Source organism: Pseudorca crassidens, chromosome 12, assembly GCF_039906515.1.
Source record: "Pseudorca crassidens isolate mPseCra1 chromosome 12, mPseCra1.hap1, whole genome shotgun sequence".
Taxonomy (NCBI): domain Eukaryota; kingdom Metazoa; phylum Chordata; class Mammalia; order Artiodactyla; family Delphinidae; genus Pseudorca; species Pseudorca crassidens.
The window spans coordinates 90,557,393-90,583,186 of NC_090307.1; the positions used below are offsets into that span (position 1 = coordinate 90,557,393).

Below are 25,794 nucleotides of genomic sequence, written 5' to 3' on the forward strand. Positions count from 1 at the left end.
TTCAGCTTGTAGCTCCTCTTACTCTCCCCATGGACGAGTCACCTAATGGATTCTGACACTGAAAATTCAGCTCTGTGGTAGGTTTCACAACTCAGTTTGGTTTCCTGAAAATATATGCGTTGTGTCGGTTGAAGCCTCCAGTCATCATTCTGTGGCCTTTGTGATGAAGAGTGGCGGCGGGCAGCTTATTAGGGGCACGTGGGAGGTCCGACCGCGCATCTGCCGGTGCCCCTGGAAGGCGGCAGCCAGCAGAGTGGTGACCCTGCAGCTTCAGTCACAGCTTGTCGGGTGTCCACTAGTGAGCTTCCTCCTTCGTCCCCCTGTCCCAAGAGGGTTCTGTTTATCGGAGAAACGCTGAGACTGTCCCAGCGGCCACGCCGTTAGTCTGGTTCCTCTTCCCCCCGTGAAATAAAACTGTCATTAACACCCGTTCCCAAAGCTCTCGATGATCCTGTGGTTTGCGCAGAGCTGCCTGCATTTTCCACTCTCGGCCACGCAGCAGCCGAGCTGGCGATGCCAAGTTTTCTGTTTTGTGCGAGCGGGCTGTTGGGTGGGGCCCCTGTGAGCCCATCCAGATGGGGCTGGGCTGTGGTTTCGAGCAGCGCCGAGGCAGGGGTTGGGGGGGCAGGGTGGCGGGGAGGAGTCTGAGGAGGCAGAGGTCTCCCAAGCTGGCCATGGCCTGGACTGCTTTCATCCTGGTAGGGAATCCTGCAAACGGTGATGCAGACCTTCATTCATTCATCCGGCAGACATTGCTTCAGCCCCACGCCCGTGCTCTGCACCGTTGTGGACTCTGGGAACGCCGATGAGCAGGACAGACTTGTCCGCACGTGGCGTTCTCTCCCCCGCTGGGAGGGTGGGCGTGCAGTATTGGTTTATCGATCCCTTCTCCTCTGAGGTCAGCCCGGATGCGTGCACTTGTTATTTGCGGTTGGGCTAGGCTGAGAGAGTGTGTGCGTCGATGAGGGCGTCTAGACAGGCACCTCTTTGATGGGAAAGTGAGCGTTCACCCCTGTTGTCTAGCTAGCGGGAGTTGAGGTGATGGAGGCTTGGGCTGCCTCTCTGCCTGCTGGAGGGAGGACAGCCCGTGGGGTGTGGGTGACCGCGGGAGGGGAAAGGGGCGTGGTCCTAGCCAGGAGCTGGCCCAGCCGCATGGTGCCCTGTGACTGCTTCCACGGCCGCTGCATCTGCTGGGGGCGGGAACGGCTGAGTCATGCTGGGGCCTCGGTGCGGTGGGTGAGGACTGGGGACACACACGGTGTCACATGATGCTGAAGAAGATTCTGGGCATGTTGATGACCTGGGGCATTAGCGGCGGAGCACTTGCGTCGTGCGCTTGGCAGGACAGAGCCTGCCCTCTGCTGCCCCCTGCTGGCCCCTATGGCACCCAGCAGGAGAAAAAACGAGACCAGCCTGCTGGCTGGGTTCCCAGCTCCCGTCCCCCAATCATTCCTGCCCCGTCTCCACTCACCGTCCTTGCCCAAGACTGTCATCGCCCCTCTGAGCCACCGTGATGGTCTCTCACCTGCTCTGCCGCTGCCAGGCTTGCCCCGCTACACACAGCGTCCAGAGGAATACAGTCAGCCCTCTGCACCCACGGGTTCCACCCATCTCAGATCAAAAACATTAGAAAAACAAATTCCAGAAGGTTCCCAAAGGCAAAACCTGAGTTTGTTGCATGCTGGCAACAGTTTGCACAGCACTTACATTGAATTTACAATTACTTAGCATTTATATTGTATTAGGTATTATGAGTAATCTAGACATGATTTAAGGCACATGGGAGCGTGTGCGTAGCTTACATGCAAATACTACACCGTTTTGTGTAAGTGCCTTGAGCGTCTTCGGATTTTGGTGTCCGAGGGGGGTCCTAGAGCCAATCCCTCTCAGATACCGAGGGGCGACTATTCGAAATGTCCATTGAATTGTGCAACTCTCGTGCTTAAAGCCCTCGACAGCCTTCTGTGCATTTCGAGTACCATCTAAGTCTACAAAGCCTTGTCTTTTTTTCAGCCTTGTTCTGTGCCACCCTCCTGTTCCCTCTCTGCCTCAGCCACAGGACCTTTGCACGTGCCGCATCTGCCTGCAGCTTAGGTCAGCTGTGTTGCCACTCTCTGAGGGGCCTTCCCTGACCCACCTGGACACTACTGTGTCCCATTCCCTGGTGGTACTTACACTCATCTCGTGGTCATTGGATGAATGCTTGTCTTTTCCCCTAAACTGTGCCTTTCCTGCATTTTTGCCTATCGTGTTGTGTGTAGCATGTGGTGCGTAGTGGGGTTTTCTGATGATGAGGATGCTGACCTTGGAAAAGTGAAACGACCTGCTCCACATTTCCTGGTTGGGGAGCGCTGGCTGCAGGTACTGAGTCCAGGTCTGCGAGCCACCAAAGCTGTGCCTTAAAACGCAGCCTGTCCTCCCTGGGAAATAAATGCAGACTTCAGTCAGCGCCTTCGAACTTGTTCTATGCTTTATGCTGCGAACAAGAAACATACGCTGCTCAGGGTTTAGCTCTTGTGCATTTAGTTCTTGCTGTGATGTTGATAGCCGGTCCCCAAACATGATGTTGAGCTGATTGCTTTAAGATTTGAAAACAGAAACACTGCAACGGTCCATCACTTAACAGGTGTGATACTGTTATTATTTTTTTAAGGAACCAGATTATAACAGTGTTACTGGAAGTCAAAATAAAAGAAGAAAAATGCGCCCATCTTCCTAGATGTAGACCTATTAATGCCTTACGCTCATGCATGCATTTTATACAGCGGGAATCACATGTAAATGAAGTTTTTATTCTCTCAGTTAATTGTTTTCAATATATCCATAAAAGACAAGATGATTGCTTGGAGATTCATCCACATCAAAACCAATAGAGAGAAAAATTATGCCACTAGTAAGTGCTCTTATTCTCCTCCTTGTTTATCTGCTTAAACCAACAAATAAGCAAAGCTCTAAAAACAAACCAGTGTCGGGGAAGCATGAACCTGCTCCAGTCTCCAGCCTGCTCACGCGGGTGCTTGTTTGCACGCGCTCACCATCCGTACGTACTTCCCGCGGCAGCTGAGGGCTCAGTGACCCGGCACCTGGGCCGACCCTCCCTCCCCGCAGGCCACGCAGGTCCCGGGCTCAGCCCAGGCAGCATCTTTGCTGTTTTGTTTGGTATCTCAGAGTGGGGGCTGTGCTTGATGGAGAGAGAGGGCATCGAACACAGCCCCCCCTGCATTTTCTAAACTAGACTTGACAAAGCTTCCCGTTTCTTAAGAGAATCTAGAATTTTTAATATGAAAATTTCCAAAAATTTGGAGCACCGTTCAGGGCACATAAAATACGCCTGGAGACAGGGAGGGGCCAGCTGCACGACCGCAGTCCCCTCGTGTTGCTTCCAGATGGTTTGCTCTGGAACCATGGAAACACAGCCAGGAGGGGGCTTTCGGGTGAACATGGGAGATGGGGCTCCGTGGGCTCGGACCTCGTCGGAGATCCTGAGCAGGTGAGGAACCGGGGTTGCGGGGGGGTGCTCTGCAGGGGTGGTGACTCCTTTCTGTCCTGAGGGGGATTGAAGGATGCTCAGATGACAGTGAGTCAGATGGAGGTGGAAGGGGAACAGGTCAGCTCAGGCCCCGCCAGGGGTGAGCCTGGTTTCCCAGGACGGTGGACGTCACCTCTGTGTAGCCCCCGTGTGCCCGCCCTCTCCACTGTGATGATGGTGCAAACGGCAGCTCCCAGCTCCTGAGCATTGCCCGGCCTGGCGCTGGCTGGAGCACCTCCCTGACGGCGTGAGCCCACCCAGGCTGTCCAGCTGAGAGCACATCCTCTCTCCTCCCCTACCGAGGCCAGACAACGAGGGGCTGGTACCAGAATCTGGGGGCAGGTGTGACAAACTAACGCCCCGGGGAGCCAGCCCGGAAGCAGCCCAGGGGTGAGACCCCTGTCCACTCATCGTCTCCCACCCGTGGGACCTGCTCCTGCCTGCTTAGGGTCAGAGGGGACGGAGGGGCCCACTTTCCTCTAAGTCTGTGACAAGAGCGTGGCCCCGGCAACAGTGCCTGGGACTGACCCTTGACCTCGGAGTCAGGAGAAACCTGGACGTGAGTGGGGACCCCTCACCCCACTGATGGGGCCGCGGGAGGGGATGCACATCCTGTCTCCCTGGCCTGCTGCATTTTCTCAGAGAAACGGCTTTTGCAAGAAATCTGACTTTTCACGACATACAATGCTCAGAAAGAAAGAACAGGTGCGGGCTGAGCCTGTGAGGCAGGTGGGCGCGCCTCTGGCCCTCGTGGGGAGGAAGGGCAGGGAGAACCCCAGTCCTCTGGCAGCAGGCGTTGCTGACTTCTCCTCAAAAGGATGCACGAGTGAGGAAGAGATGACCTTCAGAGCTTGTGTCTGGGGCTGGACAGAACAGGTTTCCCCGGGGGGGAGCCCCAAGGAGGGGCTGCTGGCCGGGAATCCCTGCCTTCTCCTTTGCCGGGACAGAGGGCAGAGGTGGCGGCGGTCGGTGGAAGACTCAGCTCTTCCGGGGCCTTGTCTCAGCCCCCATCCCAGCAGGATCCTCACAGCAAACACAACTGCTCTGCTCCAGGGCCAGGGAAATGGGGGGAGGGGGGACCCAGCCCAGCCTGAGCTGGGGTTTCCATAAAGACAGGTGTCCCGGTGGGGACTGTATGGGCGTCATCTGGAAGGACTGCGACATGCACTGCTCGGGGCCCATGGTGGCCGTTTGGAGACAATGGAAAAGAAAGGAAGCGGGGAGGAGACAAAGCAGTGTCGGCCCTGCAGAGATGCCCGAGAGGGACGGCTGGACACGTCGGCCTCGGGAGGCTGACTCTGTGTCTGTCAGGAGGGCGTCGCTTTTCTCCCCAAGCACGTCCCCACTTAGAACAAGGTGGCGACACACACCTTGTGAGGGGAAGAGCGTCACCTGGCGAAGGTCAGCTCTGCCCGGGGCCTGGGGAGGGCTTCCTGCTTTAAAACAGTGCATTGGCTGCAAACACCTCAAGACTGGGAGATTTCACAGGAAAATCTGCGTTTTTGTCCGTTTTCTCCCTTGGAAAATAAAGGATCAGAGATGGGGGCCCAAATGCACATCTGGGCCACCGTCCCCTGGACTCTGGGTCCCCGCAGAGGCCCATCCCCTGCCGGCGGGACAGGGCTGCTATGGCTTCCAGGGGTGCGTCACCCCCCGGGCGGGCCGTGCAGGAACCCTTGTGTGCGACCAGTGGAGTGGCTCTTCCTCCCCGGGGGGGTCTGTCGTAGCTCCGTTACTTTCCCAGGCGCTGGAAGAGATGAACGGGATTTGTTGTGAGGCGTTTGTCTCGAGACGTGTGCAGCCAGTGTGGAGAAGCGCGTCGTCACTTCCTGGGCCTCCCCTCCCCCTCCCCCTCCGTCTCATTCAGAAGAAACTGAACACACTCATTAAAAGGAACATGGTTGTGAATCACGGTCTTGATGTGTGGTTCTATATTTTTATACTCAGTAAAATAAATTTATATTATTTCTTAAGAGGAGGGTAAAGTCTTAAGCAATAACATACATAACCTTTTTAAAATAAATTTATTTATTTGTATTTATTTATTTATTTGGCTGCATCGGGTCTTCGTTGCAGCATGCGGGATCTTTCATTGCGGCGTGCGGGCTTCTCTCTAGTTGCGGTGCACCGGCTCTCTAGTTGTGGCACGCGGGCTCCAGAGCACACAGGCTTAGTTGACCCGTGGCGTGTGGGATCTTCGTTCCCCGACCAGGGATAGATCCTGCGTCCTCGCCATTCGAAGGCACATTCTTAACCACTGGACCACCAGCGAAGTCCCCATAACATCTTGTGTTTGGCGTACGTTTTTCAAATATACCTGCAAAGAGATGCATCACTATTAAGTAGAAAGTGCTTCTGTTTCTCTTCCTTGTGGACCTAAACTCGTCTTGCAGCACCCGTGGTAGACTGCTGGCCCCTCAGGAAACTCTGAGCTAACAGGGGGCTTGGGGTCACACAGCTCTGGACAAGCGCCGGATGTATCGCTGCGTTTTGGGTAGACTCTGTGATCTGGGGTAAGTTGTCCACCTGCCGAGGCTTGTTGTCCGTAATGCAGGGATCACAGTAGTAACGTCTGCTGCAGCCTTGCGGGGCAGTGGGGAGGACCGATCACAGGTGAACGTCATCACAAAGCTGCAAAGTCCTGTTCGCCCTTGGCTCTGAGCTTGCACAGTGGCCCTTGTACCACCTTCAGCCCACGGATGACCTGGGCCGTGTTTCAAACAGCTTTGAAACCATTGCCGATGTTCGAAATCAGGGGATTTTTAACCTTAGCATCTTAACTTCCAGCTTCTCTCCAGAAACCCGAGCAGGTCCTGCTCTGTGGCGGGATGGTTGGGGCTGAGTGGTGGCTGTGCCCTGTGCCCCCCGGGAGGGCCCGTCGTCCCGCTGGCCTTCCCTGCCGTCACCTGAGGTGTGACCTCCGTCAGTGGGGTGCCCGTTTCCTGGGTGCATCCTGGGGTGGGAGGGAGAGTGAGGACTTCACGGACCACAGGAGGTCGGGGGCGCTAGCCCCTGGGAAGTGAGTTTGAGAATGAGGCCTTGGGGTGAATTAAGGGCCCGTCTGTCCTCCTTCACGTGTGAGGGCCTCAGGGGGCCCAGCCTTCATATGGAGCTGACCTGGTGCCTTGGCGCTCCACCTCCAAGGCATCAGAGAGGCGTCAAGCATCGCCGCACGTCCTCGTTCTGGTCCTTGGGTCCTACCGCAGTCCTGTCTTGCTCAGGTGAGACCAAACCAGGGCTGGGAAGGAGGCGGATTCTGTCCCATCAGTCCGGATTCTGGAAACATCTCTTTCCCTTGGGGCTGGCCGTAGTCCTGAACCTCAGGATATGAGCTGAGGGTTGAAGTCAAGGATGGGAAGAGAGGTGAAGACACACCAGCTCGGGCGGGAGGCTGAGGAAGCTGTAGGAGTAGGGATGGGAGTGCAGAGGGCCGCCCAGCAGACAGACGGCTTCCAGGTCCGTGTTGGGGACCAGGCCCCAAACGGGCGTGGGGTGACAAACGGCAGCCTCAGTGTCGGGGAGACCAGGCGACGTGGCCTGGAGGACGCGGCCCGTTAAACAGGCCTCTCGCCTCTTGGCTGGGGCGGGGCCAGAGCCGCCGGGACCTCTAAGCCTTGCAAGGGGGCTTCGAGCCAGCGGCTCCTGTTCAATCACCTTATTTCCAACACTGGCCGCTAACCCTCACCCTCCCGCCCTTCTGATTCCCATGTTCCATTTTTCTCCATAACACCTACCGGGGGCTAAATATCACGTATTCTGTGCGTTCGTCTTGCTCACTGTCTCCCTGCACTGGAAAAGCAGCCCCGTGGAGGTGGGAGATAGCCGTTTCGCTCACTGCTGTGTTCTGGGCTCACGGCAGACATCTAATAAACGTTTGTTGAATGAATGATGTGTAGGTTAAAGAAAAACATCCAACATAGTGTGTGACTTAATATGTTCTCCATTCAGAAAAAACAGTTAAGATTAATCGCTTTCCAAACTGAAGACGTTTTGTTTTGAAGGAAATACCCGCCACGTATCAGGGGACGTCCCCCCGCCTTGTGCTGTCTGCAGGGCCCCCGGTGGGACGGCTCGCTGTTTGTGGGGTGACCCAGGCGAGCGGGGGAAGGGATGTGGGTAAACAGCGTCCTGAGCACGTGCGATTCTGCGGCACAGACTCTGGAGTTTGCATTTCTTCCGAGGGAGCTTGGAGCAGGATTCAGGCCAGAGTCTGACACGGTGGCTTCCGGTCAGACGGATAATTTGATTTAGCTGGTGGCAATTAAAAGCTGATAAATTCCAGTCGTGGGGCCTTTTGGGGAACACTCAGAGTTCAGGGGCGCCTTCCTTGGTGATGACGATTGAGCTGAGTGGCCGCCGGCTCCTTACCTGGGCGGGGGTCTCCTCCCACTGGCCCACCTGTGCCTCTGTCCCCTTGTCCGGCCCCGCCCATCCCCGTGGGAAGGTGGGTTTGTTATTCCTGCTCTCAGCTGGGGGCCTCCAGACCTCCTGAGTCAACTCAAAGCCAAGCAAAGGGTGGAGTTGGGGGAGGGGTGAGGTGGGAGCGAGGGGCACAGACCCAACCAAGGCGGAAACGCACTGAGGCCTTAGCGTCCCCAGAAGCGGCCGGGCTCAGGGTGATATTAGTTCTTTGCTTTCATACAAACCACTCCCACCCGTTCTCATTCACTTCCTGCCACAGCTCGGGGATGCAGAAGAGGGAGTGGGTTTGCTGAGATGGGTGGGTCAGGGCCTGTGTCTGAGAACAGGCAGAACGGGAGGAAGACCAGGCTTGGACCCCATGGAGGAGGGATGGTGGAATGAGCCCACTGCTGGGCGTGTGCTGCTCCACGATCCATGTGGAAATGGCACAGCTGCGGGCGTGTAATTGCACAGTCACCTTGGGGCCGGCATGTTGCCTCTGCAGTCCGGTGTGTGAATAGCACTAGGGTTACAGGCGACACTCCTGGGTGAGACCCACGTGGGTGTCAGTCACGTGCGCTCGCTACTGGACGGGGCTGCACCTGGGAGCAAAGTAAACACCCGGGGGCCTTGGAGGGGACAGGCTTATGGTCCAAGAGGGTGGGTGGCCCTTGGCTCCGTGGGGGGTGAGGACGGGATTGGCTGGTTTGATGGCCCTGCAGCCCTGGGTGCTGCCAGCTTCTGTTCTCACGTGCTCCCTGGGGGGCGAAAGGTGGAGACCCATGGCCAGGAGGCGCTGGCGGTTCCCATGACTCCCCCACTGCCCAGGTCCCGCACCCTGGATGTCGGGTGATGGGGTGCTCCAGGGACCCTCTGCACCCCTGGCCTGGCCGCCGGGATGGAAGCTCCGGTCACCGGGCGGTCTGGCCTGTGGCCCTGAGCAGAGGAGTGGCAGAGGCGGAGGGCACGTGGTCTATGGGATGTGGAAGTGGCCAGCACCGCCTTCATGTCATCACCAGATGCTTCCTTCTGCCGAGTTGGGGGCAGGAATTCTTGTCTGAGCTGCAGCCTTTCCGGAGAGAAGTTGGTGTAGCAGGAGGGGCATTGCCTCCACGTGCTGGTGAGGCCGTAAGTGCCCCACCTCGGCGCATCGTAGAAGGCGACGCGTCAGTGGCAGGAGGTTCGGCTTCCCGTAAAACGGCGTCATCATCAGTCCTCACCCCCCAGCCCCCATGACAGCAGCTTGAACGGCGGGCTGTTTCTCTGGGGGTGAATAGTCCCGAGCCTTGCAGTGCGGGGCCCTGGGGACCAGCCCGTCAGGATCTGGACCCTGTCCTCCAAGCCCAAGATGGTGCCCTGCTTGTCCCCCGCCATGTCACGCATCTTGGGGCTGGACCTCCGCCACCTCCTCTGCGGGAGGCTCCTGGTACCTCCACGCAGTGCGTCCACCGATCAGAATTTAGTCACGTGGCAACTCCAGCTTCATGGGTGGGAAGCGTGGTCTCTGTAGGGTCAGTCAGAGGCTCTTTTCTCTGCACGATGGAGAAGAGATGTCCGTCTGTCACGGCTCCCCACCTGGGTGCTCGGGGCTGTGCATCCTGTTTGCTGAGGGGGAGGCAGCAGACGCAGGGTCAGTCCAGGGCCAGCGGCCTTTCTGAAACTGAATGGGGCTGTGGACAGCCCTGGGTGGGGCGCCCCATCATCTCTGAGTCTCTACCTCCCTGGGGAGGGCGTTTCCCTTCAGCCGTCCTGCAGCTGGCCGGAAGGCGCGGCCACCCATCTTCTGGGCTCGGAGGTCCCGCTGCTGATCTGGTGCAGCCCAGATGCACCCAGGGCTCGCCCGACCTTCCTGGGTTTGAACCCCCTACCCCTGGGAAGCAGTGAGATGGGATGGGAGAGTGCTTGGCGTGTAGCCCTGGAGGGAGTTTCTGGTGATCTGGGCTCCTTGGACTTGCAGGGTGGAGGGCATTCCAGGCGTGTCCCAGCTGATGCTCGGATCAGTGATTCATTCCACGATGATAGCAGGTTGCTGATCCAGGAACTTTTTATAGTTCACATCAGAGACTCTTGTCCTCATTTGCGGGCAGGACGCGATCACTCTCAGATGTCAGCGTGGCCCTCCTGCCTGGCACGGGACAGACCCGCATTCAGGGGCCCGTCCTGCTGGCTCTGGGCAACAGGACCTGCCTCCTCTCCTCCTGGAGGCCGTGAGGGGACCTGGGCCTTCTCCTCCATAAGCCCCCTCTCCTGTGCTTCATCCTGCTGACAGTCCCGGCGCTCAGAGTGCAGCAGGGAGGCCGGCTGCCTTGTCAGCCTCTGGGTCCTCCCTGGGGCTAAGCCAGGCCACTGCTTTCCCCACAGGCAGAGTGCAGGCTCTGGAGCTAACTCCCTGGGTTCAAGACCCAGCTGTGACCTTGGGCTAGTTCCTGGAGGTCTCTGTTCTCAGCTTCCTTCCGTGACCAGTGGGGCCTGTGATGCTGTCTGCAGACGGCCTCACCATCATCCCCATCACCATCATCACCATCATCACCTTCACCATCACCATTATCACCAGCATCACCATCATCACCAGCATCACCATCACCATCATCACCATCACCACCATCACCATCATCACTATCACCATCATCACCATCATCACCATCACCATCATCACCTTCATCATCACCATCATCACCACCATCATCACCAGCACCATCACCATCATCACCATCATCACCATCATCACCATCACCACCATCATCATCACCATCATCACCATCATCACCATCATCACCACCATCATCATCACCATCATCACCATCATCACCATCATCACCATCACCATCATCACCAGCATCACCATCATCACCTTCATCATCACCATCACCACCATCATCATCACCATCACCATCACCATCATCACCATCATCACCACCATCATCACCAGCACCATCACCATCATCACCATCATCACCATCATCACCATCACCACCATCATCATCACCATCATCACCATCATCACCATCATCATCACCATCATCACCATCACCATCATCACCATCATCACCATCACCATCATCACCAGCATCACCATCATCACCTTCATCATCACCATCATCACCATCATCATCACCATCACCATCACCATCACCATCATCATCACCATCACCATCACCATCACCATCACCACCACCACCATCACCATCATCATCATCAATGCAGTTCTCAGGACACGCTGGCCACATCCATGGCAGGAAGTGCTGTGAGTCAGGTGGGCCAGCTGTTCTGGAGTTGCTCCAACTACAAGTTGACTTGTGTTTTTCTCTAGTCCAGATTTCCAGAGGCCGTGAACCTCTCCCGTGGTTGCCCCACTTCCGACGTTCACCGCCTGTGTTTATCTGGCGGGATGAGGATACGGTCCTCTTGGTCATGCCGTACCGTGTAAGGGTTAGGATTCTGCTGATACGCCTCAAGAAACAAGAATTCCTTGTCTCTTTCGATGGATGTCAACAAAGGCCACTGGCATATTCATTTCATTGTCTTTTCCATTTGATTTGAAACAGAACTTGGGTGTTTGTATTTAAATGGTAACTTTCCATCAAGATTCCTCTCTTTAAACGGATTGGGAAATCTTAGTAAGAACACATACTTGCCTGGAGCATAAGATCTCTGGGACAGCAGTGGACATCTGATTTCCTAAATCTTTCTTAACATTTCTCCACCAATAGGGAGCTACTTAAAGGGAGAGAGGGGGTTCTCTTTTCCAGGGTGTCTGGGACAATGAAATGACACTCACCCAAGGAGGGGTTCAGGCTTGTTTTAAAGAATGTTTCCAAGCTCATGTCTCACCCCACCTTTTTAAATTAAATGGTTTATGTTGAGGTCTTCTCCTCCACATGCTACAGAAATCACAACTTTCTTAGCCCTTCCCAGTGAGCTCTGATCTGAGAACCTCCAGACGACTCCGGGGGTCTGTCGGCAGGTATCAGGAGAGGAGGGGTTCCCAAGAGCAGAGCCAAGGGAGGCCGCTGCCCACACCACACCCTGGAAGAGCTTCGCCCGTAAGTGCTGCACTGCAGTGGTGGCCCCCGCCCCAGGCGCTCACCCTCCATCTCTGGCAGCCGCTGGCTCAGGGGCTGGAGGAGGACGGGCTGGGGCTGCGGCCGCAGGAGGGCCTGAGACTGCACAGAGCTCAGCCCCCGCAGGGCCAGGGCCCTGAGCCGTCCTGGGGGCTCCTGCCCGGCCTCCAGCCGCTCCACCGACGGCCGTGGTCACCCCTCATTCACGTCTCTGAGCCGTCTCGTCTGCGCCTGGACTCAGCGCACCTTCCGTTGGGGCAGGAGCCCTGCTCTCCCTGCGGGCGGAGTGACCGCCCCTGTTCATGGCCATCGAGGAGACACAGGAGCTTCCAGGGCTTTCCTGGGGGTGATGGAGAGTGTTCACCCCCTCCCTCCTCCAGGGCCCGACGGGCTTCTCTTTCAGTGAATGGTCAGGGAGCAAAAATGCACCGATTAGCTTAGACCCAGCTCATGCGGAGCTGCTGAGAGAGAGGGAGAGCAGACAGACCCCCCGGAGTGAAATCAGGTGAAACTGAGGTTCGCGGGAAGAGGCTCCGAGCGGCCAAAATGGTGCAGGCTGAGGGCACCGCCTTCCTTGGCGGCTTTACGCACTTAAGTCAAGGAAGATGGTTTCATGAGCTCTTCAGGGATCATAGGAGCTCTGAAGGGGCAAGGACCCAGGGGAAGGACGTCAGCAGCCAGACCGGCCAGCGGTCTGCTGATCCTGCCAGAATGCCGTCAGTGCAGTGCATCCGAGAGCCGGTGCCCAGGCCCCTCGGCCCCTGTCTACAGCATAGAACGCATCTGGGGGACTCAGCCGGCCACAGGGTCCCCTCACGTGCACAGAGCCTGGGGCTGTTCTCTCTCGGATCCGGGCACTGAGACCCCACCCCCCATCATGTGCTCGTTTTCCAAAGCGTCATTTCCAGTCTTCCTTGTATTTTCTTTCCTGACGACCTTCATGGGACCGGCACTGTCACGGTGGAACCAAGGATGTCACCGAGCGGTCACCGTGCTCGCGGCCGTGTGTCAGCTCCTTCTCTGTCCTTGTCCTGTGCTCTCACATTTGCATCCTCCTTTTGGCCATATTTACACCATGACGTATGATGAGTGTTTTGTTTTTCTTCTTGGAAGCACTTCTGTGTTCAATGCTGCTAAATTCTGCTGGTCTGCTCTGCCAGTTCAGGAAGATATGTATCTTTAAGTAGAAGCTTTTCCATAGAAGCAAACCTAGTGGTTTGGAAAAAAATCTCACATGGTTTTTGTACCCTGAGGATGACAGGTGTTCATTTCACAAGTAATTGGCCACGTTCATATCTCAGGACCTTTGGGACCTGGCTTACAAAATCATCTTCTATGAACTGTTCACACTGAGATCTGTAATTCTGTCCACTGAAATGCAGATGTTGTCTGGCAGAGATGGGGAGTCAGTGGAATGATTATTTCCCTGTGGATGTCAACCAGTTTTGCCAGTTTTGTATCTGTTAAGCAGGTTCACTTCAGCATTCCCGGTGGCCTCCTAGATCTCTGATTCTTTGCATTTTCCTTTGAAGAGATCCTAACATCTTAGTGGTTGCTTCAGTCATTAATGAGTTAGATAATATAGTTAATAGGTGTTCGTTTTATATCTGAGTAGTCTTTTAATATGTGAGAAGAGAATTTCAAGGGAAAAGCTTTATATATTCTCTATTGCCTTAAGAAAAGGATTTTTTTTTTTTTTTTTTTTTTTGCATGTGTGAGTTTAAGGCCTGGGGAAATTTGGGTTAAACTATCTTGTATATGAGCTAATAAAATAGAGTAACAAGCAGGAAAACGGGAAGCAAAGATGACTCACGGGAACACGTATCACAGAACACTCTGGGGAGGGTTCACTGAGCACATCTTTCATTAGACTGTTCTGGAATGCAAGTCGTGGGCTTCTAAATTCCTACTTTCTTTTCTAAGAAAAATTGCTCATCATTCACGGAAAATAACATCATTTTTAATGTGGTTTGTAAGAGGGTTCAAGACCACAAACAGGATTTATTATTATTAGCGCCACAGAATCAGGCTGTAAAACAGATCAGAATTTTATAACCTTTAAACCCATCTCCTTATTTGCATAGAAATAAAAGTATTCGACTCCCTGGGACCTTCTGATGTGACTCCCAGGGGTATACCTGTAATTGAAATTTCCTGATTATCTGCAAATCCTAAAAATTTATTTCGAGAGTTCTGCTTTATAGTTTGTGTTATGAAAATACTATTTTTTCCCTCCCACCTGAGGATACTGATATACATGGGGAAGGTTTTTTTTTTTTAATTTAATTAATTAATTAATTAATTTTTAGCTGCGTTGGGTCTTCGTTGCTGTGCGCGGGCTTTCTCTAATTGCGGCGAGCAGGGGCTACTCTTCATTGCGGTGCATGGGCTTCTCATTGCGGTGGCTTCTCTTGTTGTGGAGCACGGGCTCTAGGCACACGGGCTTCAGTAGTTGTGGCTCATGGGCTCTAGAGCACAGGCTCAGTAGTTGTGGCGCACGGGCTTAGTTGCTCCGCGGCATGTGGGATCTTCCCGGACCAGGGCTCGAACCTGTGTCCCCTGCATTGGCAGGCGGATTCTTAAGCACTGAGCCACCAGGGAAGTCCAGCATTTACCTGTTTTGATCGCAGACTCTTTTCAGAGATACATTCAAAGTTATAGCTGAGTTTATACTCCCAGAATTTTCGGGCTGTAGGTGACATTGGAAGTAAGAGCCAGTGTGGACGATTGATTTAGGGATCACTGCCCTTCCTTTTCCCTTCGTGGAGAACATCTTCAGGGCAGGAAGGAAAGGCAGTGAGTTCATTTGGGGACGATCAAACCGATCAATATTGAAGCCATATTTTAAGTCTAGCTTCTTTTTTTTCCCCTTTCTTATATCACAGTTCAGATAACATTAAAGTCTGTGAAACGTCTTTGAAAAATTCAAACCAGGTGTCCAGGGTAAAAATTTATAACACAAATATTCCACGAGTAAGAGGCATCTGGGAAGAGAAATATTCCAGAAGGAGACCTGAAGGTAAAAGCTGACCGCTTTTTTTTTTTTTTTTAGATTCTATATATGTGTGTTAGCATACGGCATTTGCTTTTCTCTTTCTGACTTACTTCGCTCTGTATGACAGACTCTAGGTCCATCCACCTCACTACAAATAACTCAATTTCGTTCCTTTTTATGGCTGAGTAATATTCCATTGTATATATGTGCCACATCTTCTTTATCCATTCATCCGATGATGGACACTTAGGTTGTTTCCATCTCCGGGCTATTGTAAATAGAGCTGCAATGAACATTGTGGTACACGACTCTTTTTCAATATGGTTTTCTCAGGGTATATGCCCAGGAATGGGATTGCTGGGTCGTATGGTAGTTCTATTTGTAGTTTTCTAAGGAACCTCCATACTGTTCTCCATAGTGGCTGTATCAATTTACATTCCCACCAACAGTGCAAGAGGGTTCCCTTTTCTCCACACCCTCTCCAGCATTCATTGTTTTTAGCTTTTTTGATGATGGCCATTCTGACTGGTGTGAGGTGATACCTCACTGTAGTTTTGATTTGCATTTCTCTAATGATTAGTGATGTTGAGCATTCTTTCATGTGTTTGTTGGCGATCTGCATAGGTTCTGAAGAACCTAGTGGCAGGACAGCAATAAAGACGCAGAGAATGGACTTGAGGACATGGGGAGGGGGAAGGGTAAGCTGTGACAAAGTGAGAGAGTGGCATGGACATATATACACTACCAAGCATAAAATAGATAGCTAGTGGGAAGCAGCCGCATAGCACAGGGAGATCAGCTCGGTGCTCTGTGACCACCTAGAGGGGTGGGATAGGGAGGGTGGGAGGGAGAGAGATGCAAGAGGGAAGAGATGTGGGAACATATGTATATGTATAACTGATTCACTTTGTTATAAAGCAGAAACTAACACGCCATTGTAAAGCAATTATACTCCAGTAAAGATGTTAAAAAAAAAACCTGACCGCTTTGCTGTGCGTGGGGATGGACTCTGATGGGGGCCGGAAGGCTGTGGATGGACCCTGTGTGGAGCGATCGTTTCCCTTGCTTCTGGCCCAGACCACACAAGAGATACTTGTGCTTTAAGTGGGAACAACACACACACCTCAGGATCCCAAAGGGATGTTAATACAGCAACCAGGGCCCCAGGCGGCAGAAGGAGGTCCTGGGAGGAAGTGAGGGGGCCTACACCCGGGTCTGCCGTGCACCTCGATGTGCTGGGTTTGCCTGGGACTCACGTGTGGTGACAAATAGTTGAGATCCGAGGCGCCAGGGAAGAGGAGAGGATAATTATGAGTTATGGTTGTATTGTCCCTGACGAGGAGACCTGTGGTCCCCTTAACTGGCTTACCACCTAATTCCACGTTCCTGTGCAGAATTCAGCTAATCAAAATGAAACTTAGATATTAAAATCCCTGGCTTAATGGTTGGGGACATTTTATCTCCTGCCCAAGTTGTGTTTCCTCCAGCTAGAAAGCTTGGTTTGATGATCGTTCATCTGATGCTGGTTTAACTCTCTAAAAAATTTTTATTTTGGAATAATGATAGATTCACAAGAACATCACTGAAATCAAGATACAGAACCACCTTACCACCCAAAACATCTTTGGTTGCACTTCCATCCGTAACTCCTGGCAACCAACGATGTTTCCCATCCTTACGATTGTCATGTTGAAAAGGGTATATAATAGGATCATACAGACCTTGCCTTTTGAAATTGGCTTTTTTCATTCAACCTAATGCCCGTGAGATCCGTACAAGCTGTCACGTGTGTCGCTAGTTCAAACCGTTTTTGCTGGGTAGTCATCCAGGGTCTGGATAAATTGCGGTGTGTTTAGCCAGTCACCCACTGAGGGGTGTTTTGGTTGTTTCCAATTTTTGACAATTACGAGTAAAGCTGTTATGAAGAATTGTGTACAGGTTTTTGTGTGGAAATAGTTTCTCTTTCTCTGGGGTAAATGCCCAGGAGTGCAATTGCAGGGTCATGGGATAAGTATTTTCAATATTTCTTAAAACTTCCAAACGCTTTTGCAGAGGGGCTGTACCGTTTCATGTTCCCACCAGCGATGTACGAGCGATTTAGTTTCTCTGCATCTTTGCCCGTGTTTGGTTCAGTCGTCTTTTATTTTAGTTGTTCTCGTTGTGGTCTGAATTTGAATTTCCCTGAGGGTTAGTGATGTTGAAGATCTTGTCTTCTGCTTCTTTGCCGTCTGTGTATCCTCTTCAGGGAAATGTCTCTTCACGTCCTTTCCCCTTTTTCTAACGGGATTCTTTGTTTTATTTTTACAGTTGAGTTTTGAGAATCCTTTGTATGTTCTGGATATGACTCCTCTGTCAGATACGTGGTTTGTAAATGTTTTCTCCTAATCTGTGGCTCATCTTTTTATCCTCTTAATAGGGTCTTTCACAGAGTGTGAGGTTTTTAGTTTTTATGAAGCCCAATTTATTTATTTTTCAATTTTATGGAATGTATTTCCTACACTGGCGTCATAGCTGAGTACTCTTCAATGGACTGTAGGTCCTGAAGATTTTTTTTCTATGTTATCATATAAAAGTTCTACAGTCTTATGTTTAACATTCACTGTAGGATCTATTTTCAGTGAAGTTTTTGTAAGGTGTGAGATTTAGGTTGGCTTATTGATTGATGGTCCTATGGATGTCCAGTGGCTCTGGCATTATTTGGTGAAAGAACCATCCTTCCTTCATTAAATTATTTTTGATTCTTTGTCAAACGTCAGTTGACTGGACTTGTGTGGGCTGTCTCTGGGTCTCTACTCTGTTCCACTGATCTATTTGCTGGCGGTCAGGATGTGTCTTTGTAACTCATTTTCTTTCTGAAAATTCACCCCGTATTAGGACAATGTTGTTATCTTAGACTTGCGGGCATGTACAGAACGTATTTTATGAGTCACTATAACAAAAGTAATGACACTTATATATTTATCGAGCATGTTTTCTCATGGGAGGAGATGATTCCAGGAAAATGAGGATCTTATGTTTTCCCTAGAAAAGACATTTTTGCTAGTTTAATGAATTTGTCCTAATTCAGACAAATCCCAAGGTGTCCTCCACCCTCCCCTCTTGGATTAGGAAGGAGAGGGCATTGAGGGTCTCCTTTGGGAGTTAAACCCTCCAGGGTCAAGGTGCCCCTCTTAGGTACAGCCGGCCTGGCACTGGGGTCTGTGGGCCGCTGTTCCCTGGAGGACTTTCTGTGGTTATCTTGAGCGGGGAATCAGGGGGCAAGGGCTGAAGTGGGATTAAACGTTAGGAATCTGAGGCCAGGACGGGTGCCCTGGTCCTGTTGAAACAAAACTGGAAGCAAATCTGTGTGGCGACCCCAGACTCACGAGAGAGCTGTAAATAGATAAGATGTCTGGCATCAAACAGTCCCACCTGTGGGGCTCAACACGAGATTTTCCGGGTTTTTTTTTTTTTTTTGCGGTACGCAGGCCTCTCACTGTTGTGGCCTCTCCCGTTGCGGAGCACAGGCTCCGGACGCGCAGGCTCAGCGGCCATGGCTTACGGGCCCAGCCGCTCCGCGGCGTGTGGGATCTTCCCGGACCGGGGCACGAACCCGTGTCCCCTGCATCGGCAGGCGACTCCCAACCACTGCGCCACCAGGGAAGCCCAAGATTTTCCTTTTTTTAAAAAACAAGAATCTGTGCAGCCCATTCCTGTGAAATGGGGAAGGAGCTTATGGAAAGAGCCCCGACCTGCGGGCTGACAGGCGCTCACGGCCGCCCTCGTCCTCACGCATTCCTGCCTCTTTCTGCTTCTGTTTTCTGCTCCCCGCTCCGCCTTCCCTGGGACCCACCTCTCTGCTCTGAGACGCCGCCACGGGGACGATTTGAAAACACTTTCTGTTCAGTTCTGCGGCCGGCTGTTCTAATTCCAGATCCCCATGTAAGTTCACAGGTGTTTTTTCTTTGCTTTTTGCTGGAAGCATCGGAGCAATTTCCTCTCTGCGTGTTTCCCTCACCCGCCGGGCAGGTTTACACACCGAATATAAACCGTGAGCGTAAAAGTCAGGAGTCTGCAGGCCCCGTTCCTCTCAAACTGGAGCCGTGAGGTTTAACAGAGGAGAGAGGGCCTGGGGAACCACGGGCCTTCACAGTTAGAATTGAATTCCCTTCTGGCACCGGACCCACCCCTGCGCCCAGCACCCCGCAGGGACAGGGAAGGCGGGGAAACCCGAGTTCCCCGCACGTGTGGACCCCGCGTTCCCCGGCTCTGGACGGGTCCTCGGTGGGCGTCTCTGACCCGGACCCGGTGGCCGTGCCGCTGTATCCCGTGCAGATGGTGCTGGGGTGGTGAGGGCATGGAGCCGCAAAGCCCCCGGGAGCCCCTGCTCTGTGAGGTCAAAGGTCTCAGCGTCTCACCCTGTCTGACCTTTCACCCTCAGCACTTGGGCCAGCTCAGCCCAGCAGGCTGCCCGGGTCTCCCTTTCCAGAGGTGAATCTCAGCTGTCTCCTTCATGGGGCCCTGCCCTGCCCCCGTCCTGCCAGAGGCTAAGATGCTGGAGTCTGTCTTAGCATCTTCAGGAGGGACTGCCTGTGATTCTGTGGGAGAAAGAAGCACCCCAAGATGCCAGAGGAGGCTGAGGCTGGATGAACGGTGTCCCCCGTCATCCCCACTGGACATTACCTCTGTGATTCTTACTTCCCCTAAAGGTGGGACATTTCAATCATGCAGAGTCCTGGCCCCAGGCTTGTGAGGTGAGCCTGGCTGGAGAGGAGGGTGCCGACAGCCGTGCGCAGCTGCCCACAGCTATGGGGGGGCACTTGGACCCTTCCATTGCTTTACTAAGCATCAGAATTAAGGGCTGTGGACACATCTGTGTTTTGCTTGGGACAGAGATAGGCAAGTACCTTTCCGGCCAATGTATAAGTTAAACTATATACAGTCAGCCCTCCGTATCTGAGGGTTCCATATCCACAGATTCAACTAACCTCGGATGGAAAATATTCAGAAAAAAATTCCAGAAATTTCCAAAAAGCAAAATATCAACTTACCATGCACTGACAACTGTTTACATAGCATTTACATTGTGTTAGGTGTTATACGTAATCTAGAGATGATTTAGAGTACACAGGAGGATGTGTGTAGGTTATATGCAAAAACGACACCACTTTTTATACAGCACTTGAGCACCTGTGGGCTTTGGTATCCTCGGGGCTCCTGGAACGAATCCCCCATGGCTACCGAGGGACGATTATACTGGCCTAAAAAGCAAGCACGTTTCTGAACAAGGAACATTCACAGGCTGTTGTCGGGTAGATTTTCTCCTCTCCTGATGTGCGTCTCTCAGAAGCAGACCCCTTGCTGTACTGGCAGCAGACAGTGAATCCTCGATTAGTCCCATTTGCTTCTCCCCAGATGGGAAGACCTTATGGCTGTTGGCAGAAGTCTCAGATCCCGTAGGAGAGATTCCGCAGGGCCCGTGTAGCCGTTCCCCATGGGATGTGCTTAGGTGGACACGTCTGGTGAAGAGTCAGGGCTTCCCTGTGGACCACAGGACTCCACAGGGTCCTCGGCCTCAGGACCCAGGAGGGGTTCAAGGGGGATGCTACTCGCTCACCCTACCCTGATGGGGCACCCCACCTCCTGGGCCCCGGGGTGACTGGCTGGGATGTCGCCCAGGCACTCGGGAGGCTGATGGGCGGACGGCGCCTCCCACACCTCTGGGAAAGTGGGCCGTGACCTGGAAGCCTCGCCCTCCTTTCTCTGGCAGCACCGTGGCCGGTGTGTTCACACCGTCCAGTGGTGTTCCTGGGAACCGTCTAGGTCTCCCTCCCTGGAGTCGTGCTGAGAGCCTTTGTTCCACTTCAGCTGCAAACTTCAAACACAGAAGGAGGGGATCTGCTTTTTCCATCACAGGCGCGGAGCCGGGAGGAACCCAGACAGAGGCAGGGGTTTCCCATCTTGGGTGTGATCCTGGCCCCAGACCCCGGTCTGCCCTCCACCCTGCCGACCACACGGGCACTTGGCTCGTGGGTCGTGCCTGATTTTTAAGCTCCCCTTGAAGAGTGATTTAGATCCAGAGTCAGAGGGTCAGGACTTCGGCCTCTGTGCCGCTCCCACGTGGAAGTGCTTCCCTGCGCTCAGAGCAGGGCTGGCGATGAGAGGAGGGGTGACCCTTCTTCCTGGGGGAGCTTCCGGGCCTCTGATGACGCGGGCGCCTGGCTGCTGCCCCCTTCTAGTGCCGCTGCCGTCACATTTCATTACTTTGCACAAGCGTCACACGTAGTTTAAACAAATGGGACCTAGTTAAACTGAAAAGCTTTTGCACAGCAAAGGAAGCCGTGACAAAACGAAAAGACAGCCTACTGAATGGGAAAAGATATCTGCAAATGATACAACCGATAAGGGGTTAATATCCAACATATATTACAGAAGCAGCTCATATAACTCAACGTCAAACAAACAACCTGATTTAAAAATGGGCAGAAAAACTGAATAGACATTTTTCCAAAGAGCAGATGCAGATGGCAGCAGGCACGTGAAAAGATGCTCAACATCACGAATCATCAGGAAAATGCAGATCAGAACCACAGTGAGATGTCACCTCACACCCGTCAGAATCCTATCGTCAAAAAGAACACAGATAACAAATGAGCGTGTGGAGAAAAGGGAACCCTCCTACACTGTTGGCGGGAATGGAAACTGATACAGCCACTGTGGAGAACAGTATGGAGATTCCTTAAGAAACTAAAAATAGAACTACCATACGACCCAGCAATTCCACTCCTGGGTCTATAGCTGAAAAAAAACCAAAAATAAAAACACTAATTTGAAAAGATACATACACCCCAATGTTCATAGCAGCACTATTTACGATCGTCAAGGTATGGAAGTAACCTAAGCGTCCATCAAAAGATGAATGGATAAGGAAGATGTGTTCCATATATACAATGGAATACTACTCAGCCATAAAAAAGAATGAAATTTTGCCATTTGCAATAACATGGATGGACTTGGAGGGCATTGTGCTAAGTGAAATAAGTCAGACAGAGAAAGACACATACTGTCTGATGTCACTTATATATGGAATCTAAAAAATACAACAAACTAGTGAATACAACAAAGAAGAAACAGAGTCACAGATACAGAGAACAAACTAGCGGTTACCAGTGGGGAGAGGGAAGTGGGCGGGGAGGGGCAATATAGGGGTAGAGGGAGAAAAAAAGGGGAAAAAACGGCACATAGCAGTGTCCTGGAGGGTCTGGTCCTGCCCGGGGCCAAGGAAGCCTCGCTGAGACTGGGCAGGGGTCACCAGCAGCTTCTTACGTGTATTTTCGATTTTGTGGGGTTTGCACATCGCACACTGCAGTTCCTCTGCTAATGACCTTCTGTGGCTCTGAATGGCTGCAGCCTCAGGGCTGTCTGGGACTGAGCAGGGTCACAGCAGGCTGAGACACGAGGAGGGGGCAGAGTAGGCAGCCTCTGTCCGGCTTCTAGTGGTTCTCAGGTTCAGGTGCGTCACCTGAAGGACTTGTGAAAATCCAGAGGCCGTCCTCACCCCCAGAGTTTCTGATTCTGTGCTGGGGCCCAGGGGTGGCCTGGGGTGATGCTGAGGCTGCTGTGAGGACCACTCTTTGAAAACCGTCCTCAGCATTGAACGTGGGATGGGGTGCCAGCCGGGGTGGCCCAGGTGGCATGTGGATGAGGTCAGGCGTCTCGGCCGCAGCCTGAAAACAGGGTGAGGAAAAGGGAGGCTGAACCTTCTTAGGGTTTCTCCCGTGGACTTTCTTGAGCCTTTGGTTGTGTTGCTCCCTGAGCTTCCTTATAGGGTTTGAGGCTCAGGTAAGCTCAGCTCCCTGAGTACCAGGCCCCTGTCTCCTGAACCAGTGGGTGCTCAGCGAGAGGATGCCCCTATCGGTTTCTGACCCACACGTTCTCCTGCAGCCCAGCCCGGTGGTTGCGTGTCCGGGGACATCAGATAAGAGGTTCTTGAACTATTGATTGGGAGTCGATTAGATACCGTTGAGCCCAGTCTCCTGTGGTGCCGCTGGCTTCCCAAGCTCCCTGGCAAGATTCCTGGACGAGTCTCTGCATCTCGTTGAGGGCAGAGCAGCTGCTGCCAGGTGCCCTGAGCTGGCATCCCGGAAAAGCCCAGGGACGAGCGAGAATCCTAGGAACAGGGTCATTGATGGAACTGTTCACTTATTCGTTCTTTTGTCCATTGGTTCAATAAATACTTAGTAAGCGCCTGCTGCGTGCCAGACACTAGGGTAGGCACCAGGGATACAGCAGTAAACGAGATAGCTCACTGTGTGCGTGCTCTAGAGAGGAAGACAGCCCACAAATAAATAAGTAAATATGTAACGTGCTGCATGGAGATCCGTGCTATGAAAAAACGCGGTAAGAGGAATGGGCAGGTTGGTATTGTTTTGAGTGAGCCGGCAGGGTCTCCTGAGGAGAAGGCCGGGAGGGTGGGAGCCACGGCGTTGTCTTGGGGGAGAGCTTTCTAGAGGGAGGACACAGCAAGTGCAAAGGCCCTGAGGCGGCAGCCCTGGCAAAGGAGAGCCGGGAGAGAGATGGGGCCGGGTGACCCGCCCTCTCCGACCACAAGGGTTGCGACGGGAGGTCAAGGGCTTTGTGTGTTGCCAGCCCTGTGGGGTCCTGTGGGCTGTGAGGGTGCGGCTCTCACCTCAGTGTTGGCAGCTCGGCTTCTCCGGCTGGATCATGAGGCGTGTCCATCCTCTGTCATTTCAGACTCAAAGGCAGTACATCGAGGCTACCAATGAGAGCAACCGGATCTTCCTGTATTGCGCCTTCCTGGACTTCAGGTACTATCTGCGTGGGAGGGTCCCGGGGCGAGAAGGGAGCAGAGGAGGGGTGGGAGGGGGCCCAGGGTGTCCATGCTCGGTCACACGCCTGTCCAGGTTATGATCTACTTTTATTTTGTTGCTTCTTATACTCTCTTTTTCTTACTCCAGTTGGATTTTTGTGTGTATTTTTTTTTAACATCTTTACTGGAGTATAATTGCTTTGCAATGGTGTGTTAGTTTCTGCTGTGTAACAAAGTGAACCAGCTATACATATACACATATCCCCATATCTCCTCCCCATTGCGTCTCCCGCCCACCCTCCCTATCCCACCCCCCTAGTGTGTATTTGTGTGTATTTTTGGTACCATTTTATCTCTCCTATTGACCTCTGGTGTATACTTCCTTTTAATTTTTTGTAGTGGTTGCCCTGGGGCTTAGAGTATATATCTTTAATTCATCCGTGTCTACCTTCCAATAATATTTTATACCACCACACATGTATTCTGAGACATTACAACAGTCTTTTCACAATTCTTCTTGCCCATCCTTTGCACTATTCTTGTTGTACGTTTTACCTCTACAGATGCCAGAAACGCACAATACATTGCTAGGATTTTTGCTTTAGAAAGTTAGTTATCCTCTAAAGCAATTCAGATCAAGAAAATAATAACTGCATATTTCCCTTCATTTTTTCCATCTCCAGCTATTTCATTTCTTTGCGTAGGTCACAGTTTCCGTCTGGTATATTCCTGTAACTTTTCTTGTAGTGTGAGTCTGCTGGCAGGAAGTTCAGCGGACTTTTATTTTTGAAAGATATTCTCACTGAGCTTAGAATTCTGGGTCGCTTTTTTCCCCTAGACTTACACTCTAACAAATGATAGAAGCAATACATCAAAACATTATTCTCTTAAAAAAGAAAGCATTATAAGAAGAGCATATGTCCCGTTGGACCTTTAGATCTTACCCTGATCTCTCCTCTTGCCTGTAGTAGCCACAGTGGGGAGATTTTTGTGTGTATTTTTTGATCATTTATGCATGTTTTATATTTATGTTCTTGGGAAATATATGGTGTTGTTTAGGTCCATGTTTCTTGCATCATTCCCCCGTCCTTATTTCGTGCTCTGCCCGCATCTCTTTTCACCGACATGTAGTATTTTTTCATCTTTATATACACACGCTCCATTTATGCACGTGAGAGAGCAGTTTTCTGCTCAGACGCCGACTTCCGCGGCCACAGGGTAGGGCGCGTATTTCCTGTTATTTGCTGTCTCCTGACCGGCTGTCATGGCAGATTTACTTACTCACAAGTCGGGGAACCAGGCTTCTTGTTTCCGCGGGTTCCCTGGGATGTGGGTCTCTACACGCACACAGAGGTGATGCCACGCGGGGCTCAGCTCCCCCGGTTAGTGAAGACATCGTCACGGCTTCGTGGCTCCATTTGGGAAAATGTGACTTTCACGGTTTTTAATTCGCAGTCACCCTTGGCGCCAGCAGAGGGGTCGCTCCATCCTAGGACCACGCTCCCTGAATGCGTGCCCGCTACTTCTCAGGTCACCCTCTAATTCAAGTGTGGCCTTCATACCTTCCATGGACAAAGGTCACATACAGCCCAGCAGCCGGTGTCGCTGGTTCTCGAGGGCCGGGGACAGGTTAGCCCTAACAGGTGGCAGGGTGGGGCAGGACGTGCCCATCTTTAAGGCCCTTTGATCCTGATGTTACTGGGGGGTTGCTCCTGAAAACTGGTAGGTTCGAGTGGTGCTGGCTGTGCTCTCTGGTCTCTGCTAAATGCTCCCCACCTCACTCATGACAAACGCTGCCTCTGAAGCCGCTGTCCCCGAAGCCTCGGCCCTCAGGTTCAGCGCCACCCCTCAGCCTTCTCCAGACGACCCTTCCCACCTCTCCCTCGGGTTCCACGCTGCCCAAGCTCACCGAGAGCTACAATCGCACAGCATCCTCACAGGGACACCCTCTGCCTCAGGGATGAAAATAAAGATGCCGCTAGCGTGTGCTTTGTTCACA

General features: G+C 52.5%; 1 protein-coding gene across 3 annotated transcripts in view; it reads left to right on the forward strand.

Moving 5' to 3' along the window:
• ADGRD1 (adhesion G protein-coupled receptor D1) overlaps positions 1-25,794 on the forward strand; it is a 145,364-nt gene that overhangs the window by 69,535 nt on the left and 50,035 nt on the right. For all 3 annotated transcript variants that reach the window (XR_010933399.1, XM_067701242.1, XM_067701241.1), the window contains one exon: positions 23,720-23,793. Coding sequence is in view for 2 of the 3 variants with exons in the window: in XM_067701242.1 (XP_067557343.1) it covers positions 23,720-23,793 (74 nt within the window). In the remaining variant the exon portion in view is untranslated. The remainder of the gene's footprint in view (positions 1-23,719; positions 23,794-25,794) is intronic.